Source organism: Myotis daubentonii, chromosome 2, assembly GCF_963259705.1.
Source record: "Myotis daubentonii chromosome 2, mMyoDau2.1, whole genome shotgun sequence".
Classification (NCBI taxonomy): Eukaryota; Metazoa; Chordata; class Mammalia; order Chiroptera; family Vespertilionidae; genus Myotis; species Myotis daubentonii.
In genome coordinates, this window is record NC_081841.1 from 22,071,644 (window position 1) to 22,086,189 (window position 14,546).

Genomic DNA, 14,546 nt, shown 5'->3' on the forward strand with positions numbered 1-14,546 from the left:
TTTGGAGGTGGAACAGATCACACTTGGTGGTAGATTCAATGGGGGCCAGTGGGCGAAGGTGTCACTGAGGAAGAAAAAATGACAAGGATGACCCAGGTTTCTGGAATGCTGAAAAAAAGCAGGTAGGGGAAAAGATACAGAATTTGTTTTTAGATATGATAAGTTTGAGATGTCTGTGAGTCTTAGAAGCAGAAAAGTAGGTTAGCTGTAGAAGCCTTGGACTGAGATGTTTTATTGATTTCAGAGAGGAAGGGAGAGCGAGAGAGAGGTAGAAACATCAATGATGAGATAGAATCATCAATTGATCCCGAAACCCGAGCATGTGCCCCGACCAAGAATTGAACAGTGACCTCCTGGTTCATTGGTTGATGCTCAAGCACTGAGCCACGCCGGCTGGCTGGCTGGCAGTTTAGTTTCTTCTGAGGCCTCTGTCCTTAGCTTGCAGACGGCTACCGTCTTGTGTCCTCAAAGTCTTTTTCTTCATGCATGTACACCCATGTCCAAATTTCCCCTTCTTATTCTGATACCAGTCAGATTGGATTTGGGCCCACTTGACCAGCCTAATTTTAACTTAATCGTCTTTCTGAGGTATTCCGGGTGGGGGTTGGAGCTTCAACATATGGATTTGGGGGGGGACACAATTCTGTCCACAATAATTTTACTATTTAAGCTCTTTAAGTTATTTACCTCTATTTTATCTGTATGGTCATGTATGAAAATACCATATTATGAATTGCTAGCTTGAAATCAGCCACCATAGTAATATTTACACCAGAGAAATAAGCAAATGCTAAAAATTAGGGCTTTTGTTCTCCCTGGAGGGAGCCTGTTGTTAAACATTTACTAGCACATCACAGCTATTGATGTTATTTAGTCTTCAGCGTATAATTTGAATGTAAAAAATGGGAAATGTGTACACACACACCTTTTGTTGAAGTGCTGCAAACTATGGCTGGTAGAGAAGCAAAGAAAGTAACAGGTGTTATCAGGATGTTTTCCATTGAGTCACAGAAATGCTAACCAAATGGTATTAAAACATTTATCATTTCACATAAAAATAAATCCCAGGGTAACTGAGGCTTCTGAAAAAGAAGGTTCCTTGATCCTATGATCTAGCAGCAAAAAGGAACTCTCCCTGTCTGAATGTGGCTGCTTTCAATTGGGTCCCTCATTGCTACCCGCAGCCATCACAGGACGTGAGAAGACAGCCATTGGAGAAGGAAGGACTGTGGCTTACAGTTCTGGAAGGCATGGTGGGGCAAAATGATCAGTCCTCTCGAGGCTCAGCGCTAGCCCCCGTCTCCAGTGGTATATTGGACACCTCCATATGGATGTTCCACTACCATCGCAGTCTCAGTAAGTTCCAAAGATAGGGATCATCTTCTGCAGCTCTAAGTTCAAACGTCTCCCTTCCTTTCACTGCCCAAACTACACCGAGTGGCCAGATTATTATGACCACCCCATCAGTACTTCATTGACACTTCCAAAAAATACTGAATATTAGAAACTTCCTAAGCAAATACTCTCAAGGTTTTATTATTATTATTATTATTATTTGCATAACTAATTCACTTCATTGTACTGATGATTGGGGCCAGCGCCAGGCACTGGCAGCGGATGCGAGTGGCGGCTCCAACGCTGACCATACAGATAAATAGAGGTGTGAGTGGGGCTGATGCTGGCAGCAGGTGCAAGCGCCCAGCGGGACTTCAGTGCACAGAGCAAAGAATTTTCAGTAACCACCAGAGGCTTGCCCTGATGACAGTTGACAGTGACTGGTGCCCCACCTTGGTCTGGTGCCCCTGCTCACCTGCTCCGCTCCACCATCCCGCTGCGGCCGATGCCTGCCATGTTCTGCATGTGACTCCTGGTGGTCAGCACATGTCATAGTGACTGGTTGTTCAGTTGTTCTGCTGTTTGGTCTATTTGCATATTAGGGTTTATATATATAGACTAGAGGCCTGGTGCATGAAATTTGTGCATGGGTAGGGTCCCTAGACCTGGCTGGCAATCAGGGCCAATGGGGGCCTTCTGGCTGCCGGCTGGGGCCTTCCTTTGTTCCATGCTGCCCCCTGGTGGTCAGTGCACTTCATAGCGAGCAATCAAACTCCCAGTCTCCCAGTTGAACTCCCAAGGGGACACTTTGCATATTAGCCTTTTATATATATAGATATACAGAAAAAATCAATAGCTAAGATAGTGTGGTACTAAAGCAGAAATAGCCAGACATATATAGATCAATGGAAAATAATAGTTCAGAAATTGTATATATAATGATATATAATGATAAAGATGGCATTTCAAATCAATAGGGAAGGATGGGATTGATCAATGAGTGGTGTTGGGAAAATTGGCTCCCTTTTTGGGAAAATGTTAGATCCCTACCTCACACTATACACAAAAATTATTTCAGATGAATTTAAAACTAAAAACCATACAATGAAATATTGTTCAGCAATTAAAAGAGATGAAATACTGCCCTAACTGGTTTAGCTCAGTGGATAGAGCGTCAGCCTGCGGACTAAAGGGTCCCAGGTTTGATTCCGGTCAGGGGCATGTGCCTTGGTTGCGGGCACGTGCCCAGTGGGGGGTGTGCAGGAGGCGGCTGATGGATGTTTCTCTCCATCGATGTTTCTGACTCTCTGTCCCTCTCCCTTCCTCTCTGTAAAAAATCAATAAAATATATTTTAAAAAAAAGAGATGAAATACTGATATGAACTACAACCTGGATGAATCTTGAGACATGCCAAGTGAAAGAAGCCAGTCATAAAGGACCACGTGTTGTACGATTTTATTTACATAAAGTATAAAAAATAGTCAAATCAATGGAGACAGAAAGGGGATCAGTGGTTGCCAGGAGCAGGAGTGGGAGGATTGGAATGTGATGGCTAAGGCGTAGAGGGCTTCTTTTTGGGGTAATGAAAACTTTCTAAATTTAATTGTGGTGATGGTTGCACAACACTGAACATATTAAAAGCCATTGAGTTGTACATTTTAAATGGGTGGATTTTATGGTATGTTAGTTATATATTAATAAAGCTTTTAAAAACAATTCTATGAGGGAGAAAAAAGGGAAGAATGAATATCAGATAGGCAAGAGGCAGTTTCTGCCACAGTTAATATCCAAATCAAAAAAGTAACAAATTGATTAAAAAAATTAATGGCATAGCAGGAACATGAAAAAGGATCTGAAAAGGCAATTTGTAAAATAAATATAAACAAATACAAATACATGTACACATAAAAAGAAACAACCTCAGCAATAATAAAAAATGCAAACTTGCCCTAGCCAGTTTGGTTCAGTGGATAGAGCCTCGGCCTGCGGACTGAAGGGTAGCAGGTTCAATTCTGGTCAAGGGCATGTACCTCAGTTGCAGGCTCAATCCCCAGTGGGAGTTGTGCAGGAGGCAGCTGATCAATGATTTTCTCTCATCATTGATGTTTCTATCTCCCTCTCCCTTCCTCTATGAAATCAATAAAAAGTATATATTAAAAATAAATAAAACAGTGACATATCTATTTTTCAACCTATTATGATTGGCAAAGTTAAGTACATACCCTCTGAACCAGAAATTTTACCCTCTAAGACTGTATCCCATGTTACTCAAAGTGTGTTCTGTGGACAAGCAGCACTGGCATCACTTTCAGGGTCAGAATCCACATTTTAATCTGATACTCAGGCAATTCCTGTGCACATTACAATTTAGGAAGTACTGTTACAGAGTACTTATGCAGAATAGTAAGGCTATATCTATGAGGATTTTTTGTTACAGCATTGTTTATAATATAGATAATTTTTAGAGTTAATATCCATCAATAGGGAACAGTTTAATAATTACTGTATATCCATAGAATGGAAGACTAGACAACTATAAAAAAGAAAGAGGTAGATATATGTTTAGTGACATGAAAGATGTCCAGAACATATTATTAAATGACAATAACCCAGTTGATGAATGGTATGTATGATTGATACAACTTTTGTTTTTAAAAAATCTTTAATACATTAACTTTATTTAAAAATGAGAGTGGTGCTGAGAGAGATCATGGACTTTTATATTCCTCTTATACACTTCTCTATTATTTGATTTTAATTTTAATTAATTATTACTTTTATAATTCAAGGAGATTCTATTTAAACCAGCTACTAGGGAAGGAGGATGGAGTGTCTAGCTCTCATTACACAGTGTAGATTCAGTCTTTGCCAATGAAACACAAAACAACACCCCAATGATTCCTCACAGCTTTCAGGATAAAGTCTTCATTCCTTAGCGTGCTCGGCTCTGTTTGCTGCTCCTACCTCACCCCTTAAGTGCACCTACCATTCCAGCCAGCAGAACTACCTGCTTTCCTTGCACAGCCTTTGAGCTCTTTCTTTTCCAGGCCTTACCAAAGGTGCTGCCTCTGTCTGGACTCTCTGCACTGAATATATGATACTAGTGGCCCGGTGCATGAAATTTGTGCGGGGGGGGGGGTGTCCCTCAGCCCGGCCTGCACCCTCTCTAATCTGGGACTCCTCAGGGAATGTCCGACTGCTGGCAGTTTCACATCCCTCTCGCAATCTGGGACCACTGGCTCCTAACCGCTCACCTGCCTGCCTGCCTGATTGCCCCTAACCACTCTACCTGCCGGCCTGATTGCCCCCAACTGCCCCCCCTTCTGGCATGATCACCCCTATCTGCTCCCCAACCCCGCTGGCCTGCTCGCCCCCAACTGCCCTCCCCCACCGGCCTGATTGCCCCTAACTGCCCCCCCTTGCCGGCTTGCTCACCCACAACTGGCCCCCCTGCTGGCCTCTGCCCTGGCCCTGCCACCATGGCTTTGTCCGGAAGGACGTCAGGAAGGTCTCCCGGTCTAATTAGCATATTACCCTTTTATTAGTATAGACTTACGAGTACACATGTACTATAAAATGATCCCCTGGCACTCAGTAAAAGCTCTGTATGTGTTGGGTATCATTATTATGACATCTGTTTCATTGAATTGAAATACCTGTTTACTTAATCTTGTCACTGGACTGGAACGGACCCTGTTTTCCTGTCCTTAAGGGACCCTGTTTTACTGTCCTTAAGTCCCCGGTAGGCACATCCTGGCACAGAGTGCTTAACAAACATATGTTAAAACAGACTTGTCTGTTAACTATATGACCCAAGCTGGACAGGGCAGGAGGTAACATTTCCTGATTCCCAGCCCACATCTTCCGTCAGACCACTTTACTGTCTGTAATGCACGACTGCACAGTTAATCACATAATAGCTTACTTTGTTCCCTGTTTTATTTATATTAGATTCCACAAGATTGGTAACACCCTCCCCCCTTTCCCTAGGCAGGAATTGTTTCATAAATATTAACCTCCCTGGGTCTTGGTTTCCTCTTCTTTCAAATATCTCTCTCACAGGACTGGTGTGGGGATTAAATATCACTTGAAAAGGCACCTCACACAATGTCTGGCACCAAATATTTGTTGCAACTCAACCTCTCTCTTTTCATCTCCTTCAACAAGTCACACAGGCCTGAGTGCCTGGGTTTGTCGGTATCAGTTCTCATTGATTATTTATGTAACAGCGTTGTGTGAGGAGTATTTTAGCGGGCACATGTTGGATTTTCTCCCCAAAAGGTTTGCATCAAGCTAGTCCAGGATATGAGGAGTAAAATGCTCCCACACTGGCTTTACAGTCTGAACAGCGCTTTAGGGGAGATTAGACTCGAACTCAGTCCCTGGCAGTTGGTATAGTTAAGCCGATTTTACAGACGAGAAAGTGGAGTCTTGGTAAATTGCTAGTAAACTGCAGATCTGTCAAGACTCCAACTCAGGTCTCTAGGATACTTTGGGCCTGGGCTTCTTCCACTCCAAAGGTCGGCCTGAACATAACGAATGGACGGGACCTATAGGGGTGGGGTTAGGTGGGGGGGGGGAACGAGACCACTTACCTTGGTATTTTTGTCTCTCTTTACCCGCCTTTTGTGTTTCTTTTGAATTCACAGTACTTTGCATTGAGGATGTCCGGTCCCTTTAAGGTCTCAGGTGACGTAATGGACAGCCCCGACCCTCCCCCTACCGGTGCACAGTTCTAAGCCCCGCCCCCTCCCCCCTCCCCCCAATTAACGCTCCTCATCCGGGTTCCTGGGTTTGAGAAAGTGGGTTTGTAACTTGTCAACTGATCCGGTTCAGTTAGTGGCGGCTCCTCTCTCAACGGTTGTCAACTGCGGACGTCCAGCGCCCCGCCCCTCCGTTGCCATAACAACAATAAACAACGCCTCCGTCCCCTTTTCCCATCTTCCGAAACAATCCTTCACTGGGGCCGAGACCCTCTCCAGCTTGTCATTGAGCGGAACCAGAGTCCGCTCCCTTCCGGGCAGGAGGATTGGGTGGGAGATTGGGGACTGTCAGCTGGTGTCCCCGAGGGCACAGGGAACGGGCTAAGCAGGCGGAGAGTTAGAAGACATGAGTGGAGCTGGGCTTAAGGATGAAAGGGAAGGGGAGGGTCGGTAAGGAAGATCGGAGGAGGACGCGGCTTACTTTAGAATGGAGATGGGAAGGACTGGGGGGAGGGGGTCCAGGAAGCGGGGGACAGAGCTGCTGGAGGAGAGCTGGAGCCACTGCGAAGGCAGAAAGGGTCTCAGGGGTCTGGAAAGGCATCCTGGAATGTGAAGATGGGGAATGTGAAGTGCAGGTTGGGAGTCAAAATGAGATGCTCATACGGATGAGGAAAGAGGCATATTTGGGGAAAGATCAGAGGTGATGGGAGGGGTAATACCCCATCCGTGGAGGTGAGAGAGCTGAGGGCTGGCAGGCGCTGAGGAGACCTTCTTTCTCAGGACGAGGACCCAGCTTGATCGGTCGCCAGCCTTCAGCAGGGAAGAAAGATGTCAGATGAAGACGATCTGGAAGATTTTGAGCCAGACCAGGATGATCTGGAAAGGGAGGAAGATGAGAAGGATGCAGAAGATTGGGAAGATGACAGGAAAGAGGAGGAAGACGTATCAGAGGAAGTGAGAGCATGGAAATGGAGAGGTCCTAGGGCTAAGGATAGGGTTGGGCTGGAAAGGGATGCCTGACTGCACTTCCTCCTGCAGTGGATGCCGACCCCCCTCACCGAGGACATGATGAAGGAAGGGCTTTCTTTGCTCTGTAAGACCGGCAATGGATTGGCCCATGCTTATGTCAAGCTGGAGGTTAAAGAGAGGTGCACTGGGGAGTGGGGGGCTGGGAGGGGAGAGAAATGAGGTTGTAGGGCCCAATCTCCTTTCTCACCCTCATTTCTGGGAGTTTCAGCTGAGCGCTTGGATCTCTCTGAGAGTCTGGATCTCTCTCATCCTAGACCAGTGGGAGGGAAGGGTCAACTTTACTTTTCAGGAGCCCTGAGGCTCCCTGCATCAGGGCTGGCCTGAGGATTGGGGGCTGTGAGAGGGAATGTGGGATTCCTGCTGGACTCCCTCACTTGTCCTTCTGAGTGTCAGGTCTCAGCTCTTCAAAGACACAAGGCCCTTGCCCACTATTAAGAATCCATCTACCTTCTCTTCTCCCCTTCACTCCTACTATCTGTCACCCCTTCTTCTCCCCATTATAAGCCATCTCCATATTGCCTTCTGCCTTAGCATCTCTGCCAGTCCTTGCTGGATTCTCACCCTTAACCATGGCCTCTTCCATCTCTTAGAGAACTGACGGACATCCAGTTGCTGCGCTCCTACATCCACCTGCGTTACGTGGATATTTCTGAGAACCATCTGACGGACGTGTCCGCACTCAATCACCTCACCCACCTGCTCTGGCTCAAGGCTGACGGCAACCGGCTGCGGAGTGCCCAGCTGAACGAACTGCCTTACCTGCAGATCGCCAGTTTTGCCTACAACCAGATCATGGACACGGAGGGCATCTGTCATCCTCGTCTGGGCATCCTGAATCTCAAAGGTGGGTCCATAGGACGGGCTACACAGATTCCCTCCTTCCTAGCCGGGGGCCAACAGAAGTGAGCAGTGTGGCCCTTGGCTGTGCCACACAGCAATCCGTATTCATTCATTCAGGCACATTCTGATTCATTACGGCAGTTCCATGCGGTGGAGGTATTCTCATGCAGCTTACAATCTAGATGGGGGAGACAGACCATGAACACAGTAAGCACAATGAGCAAATCCATTCAGCAAGTTAAAAGGAGATGTGTGCTATGGAGAAATAGATTCGGGTAAAAGGAATCGGGGGCACAAGTGGCAATTTCTAACAGATGGGTTAGGACACACATCATTGAAAAGCTAACATCTGAGCAAAGAGTTGGGGGAGGACAGGGAGGTAGTTGGCGATGTGGATTGCTGGGTGGACAAGTCCTTCAGGCCCTGGACCACCAGACCACTTGCCCAGGGCCCCTGAGGTGTTAAGTCTGGACTTGTCTCTCCTCGTATCCAACTGGCATTGGAGAGGAAGATGCAGAGGCTCCCCAGACTCAGGCTCTGCTGCTGAACGTTTCGGGGTGGCCCTTTGAGCTCTTGACACCCTCCTTTCCCTCAGGGAACCACATCCGCTCGGTGACAGGTATGGACCCCGAAAGGCTGATCAGCCTGCACACACTGGAGCTTCGAGGGAACCAACTGGAAAGCACAGTGGGGATCAACCTTCCTACGCTGAAGAACCTCTTCCTGGTAGCTCCCTGGGCCAGAGGGTGGCTGGTGCAGGGAAGACGGCACTGTGGTTGGGGGGCCAGGAGGCCTGGCTTCTAGTAGACTCGGCTTCTGACTTTATCGTCATGCTGATAATTGGCATCATTCACTGAGCCCTCACTTGATGCCGGATGCTGTGGCGATGCAAAGTTACAACAAACGAGGTGCTAACCACCTAGCATCGCTGATAATACCTAACGTGTGGGTAACACGGGAACAGTTTGCTTTGATACAGGTAGCAGCATAACGTGCCATAACTGAGGTTCAGACATCAGGCTAAGGAGGCCACTTGAACGTCCAGTCATTTAGACTCTTGAGCTTCCTTGTTCCGGGATGGGGCTGAAGTAATTTCTCCTCCGAAGAGCAGTGGGGCTCTGAGACCTGGGGGTGGCTTAAGGCATCGCCTCCTTAATCAGAGGTGGCTTTGGTGGGATGAGCAGTCAGTGGGAAGTTGCTGCTGACCTTTCTCTGGACTGGCAGCTTCTCCTGGATTTCTTTATTCTCATTACTGATCTCTACTCCCCTCCTGACCCCTCCTTATCTACCTTTTAGATTTCCTCTTTCGCTGCATCTCTTTCTGACTTCTCTTTCTTCCCTATTCCTCTCCCCTCTCCCAATATATCTACTGTATCCTGGAATCTAGGCCCAGAATATGTTGAAGAAGGTGGAAGGCTTGGAGCACCTAAAGAATCTCACTACCTTGCATCTTAGAGACAACCAGATTGACACTCTGAGTGGCTTCTCCGAGGGAATGAAATCACTGCAGTACCTCAACCTGAGGTATGCGCGCCCTCCAGGCCCCACTGTGTTCTTCCCGGTCCCAATCCCCCAATCCTAGCCCGTTCTCAGATTCTCACCTCATCCTCCATCCTGATCCTCATCCCTCCTTTCCTTACTTTTTTCTGCATTCAATCCTAATTATAATGCTGAGATCTTTATAGCCTGAGACCCCCAAATCCTTATGCATTCAACCCACATTTATTGAGAACGTGCTATATGCCAGCTCTTGTGTTGTGTTTCAGAAACATTTAAAGGCACCAGAGATGGCCCCTGTTCTCAAGGGACACAGTCTGGCTCCCGCCCTATGTTTTGTTTCTATCCCATATAAGTGTCTACTCTGCTTCTCCATCTTCTGGACCCCAATTCCCCTTCCCATTTCCTGCCTCTCTTATCCTGATCCCCACCTGTAAGGCTCCTTTACTTACATAAAACACAAGATGTGCTCAGATGTGAGCAGAGAATATTTGAAGGTAATCTCTAGATAGAAAAGCACTCAGGATCAGAGATTTTCTCTCAGCAATTCTTGTCTGATAGAGGATTTTATGTGTGTTTCATTAAGCAAAGATGTAAGAAAACTGCCTCCTTAGTCAACAAGGCCTCTTTAGTCAATACTGGCAATGGAGCCAGGCAGCATGGTTCAGTGGTTGAGCATCAACCGATGAACCAGGAAGTCACTATTTGATTCCTAGGTTCTTGGGGTTGATTCCTGGTCAGGGCACATGCCCAGGTTGTGGGCTTGATCCTTGATCCCCAATAGGGGGCATGCAGAAGGCAGCCAATCAATGATTCTCTCTCACCATTTATATTTATAATAATAATAATAATATTTAAATATATAAATATATATTTATAAAATATATATTTATATATATTTATATTTATTAAAAGGACACACACACACAAAGACTGGCAATGGAAACAGAATCTCCAAGTAGGAGAGATGGTTGAACCCCAACTCCAGCTTTAATTTATGGAGCAATCTCTTGCTAATTAGCTCTGCCACATTGGTCTGGAAGGGTGGAGGGGCTTCTGTCTTCCTGCTAATGGCCTGGGCAGGGAGAGTGGACCCTTTTCCGTGGCTGTTCACTGGGGAGGTTTGGAAGTAAGAGTAGTGGAGCTGCATTGTCTCAATGACTAGGAGGTGCCTCTGGGGCCAAAGATGCTCAACCTCCTGCAACGCACAGGGCAGTCCAGCACGAAGTGCATGCAGCGCTCCCAGTGAGACATATGGCGGTGTGAGGTTCAGCACCTCCACTGAGATAAAGTGGAAACATTTAAACCTGATTTCATACAGGCTTGAAGCAAACACATCAAAATAGCTGTATGAGGAGGCATATTAGGAGATGGAGCTTGTTCTTTAGGCTGGGAGGCCCCAGCCCAGTGGTCGGCAAACTCATTAGTCAACAGAGCCAAGTATCAACAGTACTTCTTCAAAATAGACTCGCCCAGGCCGAAAACCGACTTCTGCGCATGGGCCACGGAGTTTCAATCACACTGTACGTGCGTGCCCACACATGGTATTTTCTGGAAGAGCCACACTCAAGGGGCCAAAGAGCCGCATGTGGCTCGTGAGCCGCAGTTTGCCGACCAGGGCCCCAGCACATCCTTACCTCTAGGTTCCTTCCAGCGGGGAGCACGACGCAGCACTCACTACCTTGAGCGTCAATCCCAGGTCCTTTTTCTCTGTCCCAAGTCCTTCTAACCTCTGAGTGGGTGTAATTGACATAGAAGTCTGTTCCTCCAAGGGAGATGCCCCCCTCCTCCCCAGCTACCAGACCGGGTTGTGACCTAGCTTTGCTGCTCCAGAAGGATAAATAGGACACATTGCGGAATAGAATATGGCACTTAGGGATTCCTTGAAGGACAGAAGCAGGACAGGAGTAGAGCTGGACAGCAGCCCTGCAGCAAATCTGGCAATGCATGGCAGGCCAGTCTGCAAGAGGCAGTGTTTCTGGGGAAGCTGGAGCCCATGGGAGACTCGCCCAGAGGCTCCATTCCTGGCAGCTCGCCTCCAAAATCATTATTCCCACGAACCCCTCCTGACTGCACCCGCAGGGCCAACATGGTATCCAACCTGCAGGAGCTCGCCAAGCTTCAGAACCTGCCCAAGCTCCGAGCCTTGGTGCTGCTGGACAACCCGTGTACAGATGAGAGTGACTACCGCCAGGAGGCCCTGGTGCATATACCACAACTGGAACGCCTGGACAAGGAATTCTTTGAGGAGGAGGACCGAGCCGAGGCCAATGAGATTCGTCAGAGGATGAAGGAGGAGCAGGAGCAGGATGCTGAGACTGAGCAAGACACAGGGCCGGACCAGCCATAGACGTAGCAGCGGTTCTTCTCGTCTTCGTCTTCCCTGATAGTAAGAAAGCCAGCAGGGAGGCAGCAAGAGGAGGCCAGGGGGCCTGGCACTTAGGGAGAGAGCAAAGCTGCTGTGGGAGGAGGTGGGTGAGGAAGGGATTAGGCAGAGAGAACCCTTGGAGAGATGAGGGTTAGGGGTCAGGGGGTGTCTCGGGTGAGGAGGAAAGACCAGCAGGGCCTAGGAGGAGCTGAGGAAAGGCTTAGGAGATACAACAGGACGCCAGAAGAGTCAGTGAAAAGAATTGGGGGGGGGGGGTGGGCAGGCATAGCTGCTGGTGTGGGGTGGCAGCCATACCTGAGCTAGAATGAAGATCAGCTGTGAAGGCCAGGTCGGCAGCCAGGTGGTGGTGGGAGGGAGGTGGTTGGTGGTGTATGAGGGATGCAGCTGGGCCTAGGAGAGAAGGCGAGAGAGAAAGAGCCTGCACTAAAAATCAGAAACTAAACATAACGGGACACGGGGTAGGGGGAAGAAAGGAGGGCAGGGGAGGCAGCCGGGCTGAGGAGATGAGTCCAGGGAAGTGGGGCAGAGGCAGCAGTGGGAATGCAGTCGGGCCCAGGGGGTTTACTCTGTCCCTTCCTCCAGGGGATCAAAGACACTGGCTCCCAGACCTGAGGTTGGCAGGGTCCACCACAGGCACGCCCGCCCCATCCGGAGACAGAGGCTGACCTCTCGCCCCGACCTGTGGGTTCATCACAGCCTGCCGCCCAGGCTCTGTGTGGGCAGCTGGGCAGAGGGGTGGGTGGGCTCGAGCGCTGCCTGGAGCCTAGAAGTGGGCATCCTTCAGGCAGATCCGGTTGCCTGCGGAGACGGGCTGGGGTGTGTAGGAACAGCCCGGTTTCGAATAAAGAGATATTTTGATACTTTTGTGTCTGACCGGGTACAGGAGCGTCTATCGCGGGCTTTCCTGGCTGTGGCTGGCCTCGGAGATCAGGTTACTCTCTCCGAGGCTGTGCCGGTTACTTTCCAGGGGGCCGGGTCGTGGGCAGCAGCGAGCGTGGGCGCTGGAAAGGCAGGCTCTGGGTCGCCCCCGTCCCTCCCGCATCACTTTCCCCCTCCCACCCCCCCACTACACCCCCACCGGCCCCCCACCCGCACTCCTACAGGCGCCTCCGCCCACGGCGCCTGACTCCACGGGGGCTCTGGGTCACATGCGCCCGGCCGGCCCTATCGGCGCCTCCCCCCTCCCCGCCCCCCGCCCCGCCGCCCGCAGCCCGGGAGCCGCAGTCGCCGCCGCCACTCCCGCTCCCTCTGCGCCGCTGCGCCACCGCCACCGCCACCGCACCGCCACCGCCACCGGCTGAGTCTGCAGCCCCGAGGTGAAGCCCTGCCCGGCCCCGCGCCCCTCTGGCCTGTCCCCCGGCCCCTGCGCCCCCTGCCCAGCGCCCCCGGCCCGCGCGCATCTCTCCCCGGGCGCTGCGCACCTTGCTCCGTCCCCCGCGCCTCCCGGCATCCCCCTCCCCCGCCTTCCCGGACCGCTCCGCTCCGCTTCTGGCCGTCGCCCCTTCTCATTTGGGCGCCAGCCCTTCTCACCCTGGCCTGTCCCGCTTCACCTCCGTCCTGTGGGCATTAGGTCGGGCTCCCTTCCCCGCCCCGTGATTTTCATCCTGCCACGTCCCCTCGGCTTTGCATCTGAGGGGTGTCTGCTCTCACCCTTCCGCAGCAGCTCTAGAGCAGCGGTTCTCAACCTCCGAAGCCGCGGCCCTTGAATACGGTTCCTCATGTTGTGGGGACCCCCGACCATAAAATTAGTTTCGTTGCTACTTCATAACTGTAATGTTGCTACTGTTATGAATCGTAATGTAAAATATCTGATATGCAGGATATATTTTCATTGTTACAAATTGAACATATGAAAGCATAGTGATTAATCACAAGAACAATATGTAATTATATATGTTTTCCGATGGTCTTAGGCGACCCCTGTGAAAGGGTCGTTTGACCCCCAAAGGGGTCGCGACCCACAGGTTGAGAACCGCTGCTCTAGAGTCTAGGCTCCCTCGCCCCCCCCCCCCCACACACACACACACACACTGAGCCCCTTCGCCGCCCAGGGCTGGGAGGGGAGAATTTGTCTAGGGGCGGCTGGAGGAAGGGCCCAGCCCTGCTCACCCCTCGGGTCTCTCCTCCTCCTCCCTCCCCGCTGCGACCCCCCAGGACGGAGGGCTTCCCTAGGACCCTCTCTCCACTGCACATCTGTGGGAGAGGAGGGACGTACCTTCGGGGGAGTGTGGGACCTGGGCGTGGGGCTGGGGTGTTAGTTGGGGGGACAGGCTGTGAATGCAGGCTGCAGCTGTGCAGACTACCCATCCTTTTCTTGGCTCCAAGGAGAAAGGCAAGCCTGGCAGCCATTCCTCTCTGAGGAGGTCTGGGCGAACCCCACCAGCCGGCTGCCCAAGCTGCTGAGGGGACGAGGGAACCACTGCCCCCCCCCCCTCCCCACTTGCGTGTCCTCCGCCTCGGAGCTGGATCTCACCCCGCCCCGCACTGCAGTGACCTCCCCTTCCCCACTGCAGTGACCTTCTCCTGTCCCCTGGAAGGGGTGGGGGAATCCCTTCTACAGCCGGTGGTAGCGGCCTGCTCCTCCCCACCCCCACCCACTGGCAGTAACCTCTTTCCCATCCTCCTAGCCTCTGGCCCCTCCCACGATCTCAGGCTCCAGCCCCTCTAAGCCTCTTACCTTTCTCCTTACTTCCCTTCCACCCAAGGAAGATCCCAGCCATCATGTCGATAACGAAGATCTGGGCCCGGGAGA

At 50.4% G+C, this 14,546-nt stretch overlaps 1 protein-coding gene across 2 annotated transcripts; it reads left to right on the plus strand.

Moving 5' to 3' along the window:
- Positions 1-6,231: 6,231 nt before the first annotated feature.
- Positions 6,232-12,654, plus strand: LRRC23 (leucine rich repeat containing 23). Of its 2 annotated transcripts, XM_059680914.1 has the most exons (8): positions 6,232-6,369; positions 6,820-6,993; positions 7,078-7,187; positions 7,659-7,912; positions 8,504-8,634; positions 9,296-9,432; positions 11,488-11,794; positions 12,377-12,654. In XM_059680914.1, exons 2-7 carry the CDS (start codon positions 6,868-6,870, stop codon positions 11,753-11,755), a joined length of 1,026 nt encoding a protein of 341 aa, XP_059536897.1. In that variant the 5' UTR covers positions 6,232-6,369; positions 6,820-6,867; the 3' UTR covers positions 11,756-11,794; positions 12,377-12,654. The 2 variants fall into 2 exon arrangements, with proteins under 2 accessions (XP_059536897.1, XP_059536896.1); XM_059680913.1 differs by lacking the exon at positions 6,232-6,369 and having other exon boundaries at positions 6,433-6,993.
- Positions 12,655-14,546: the final 1,892 nt, after the last annotated feature.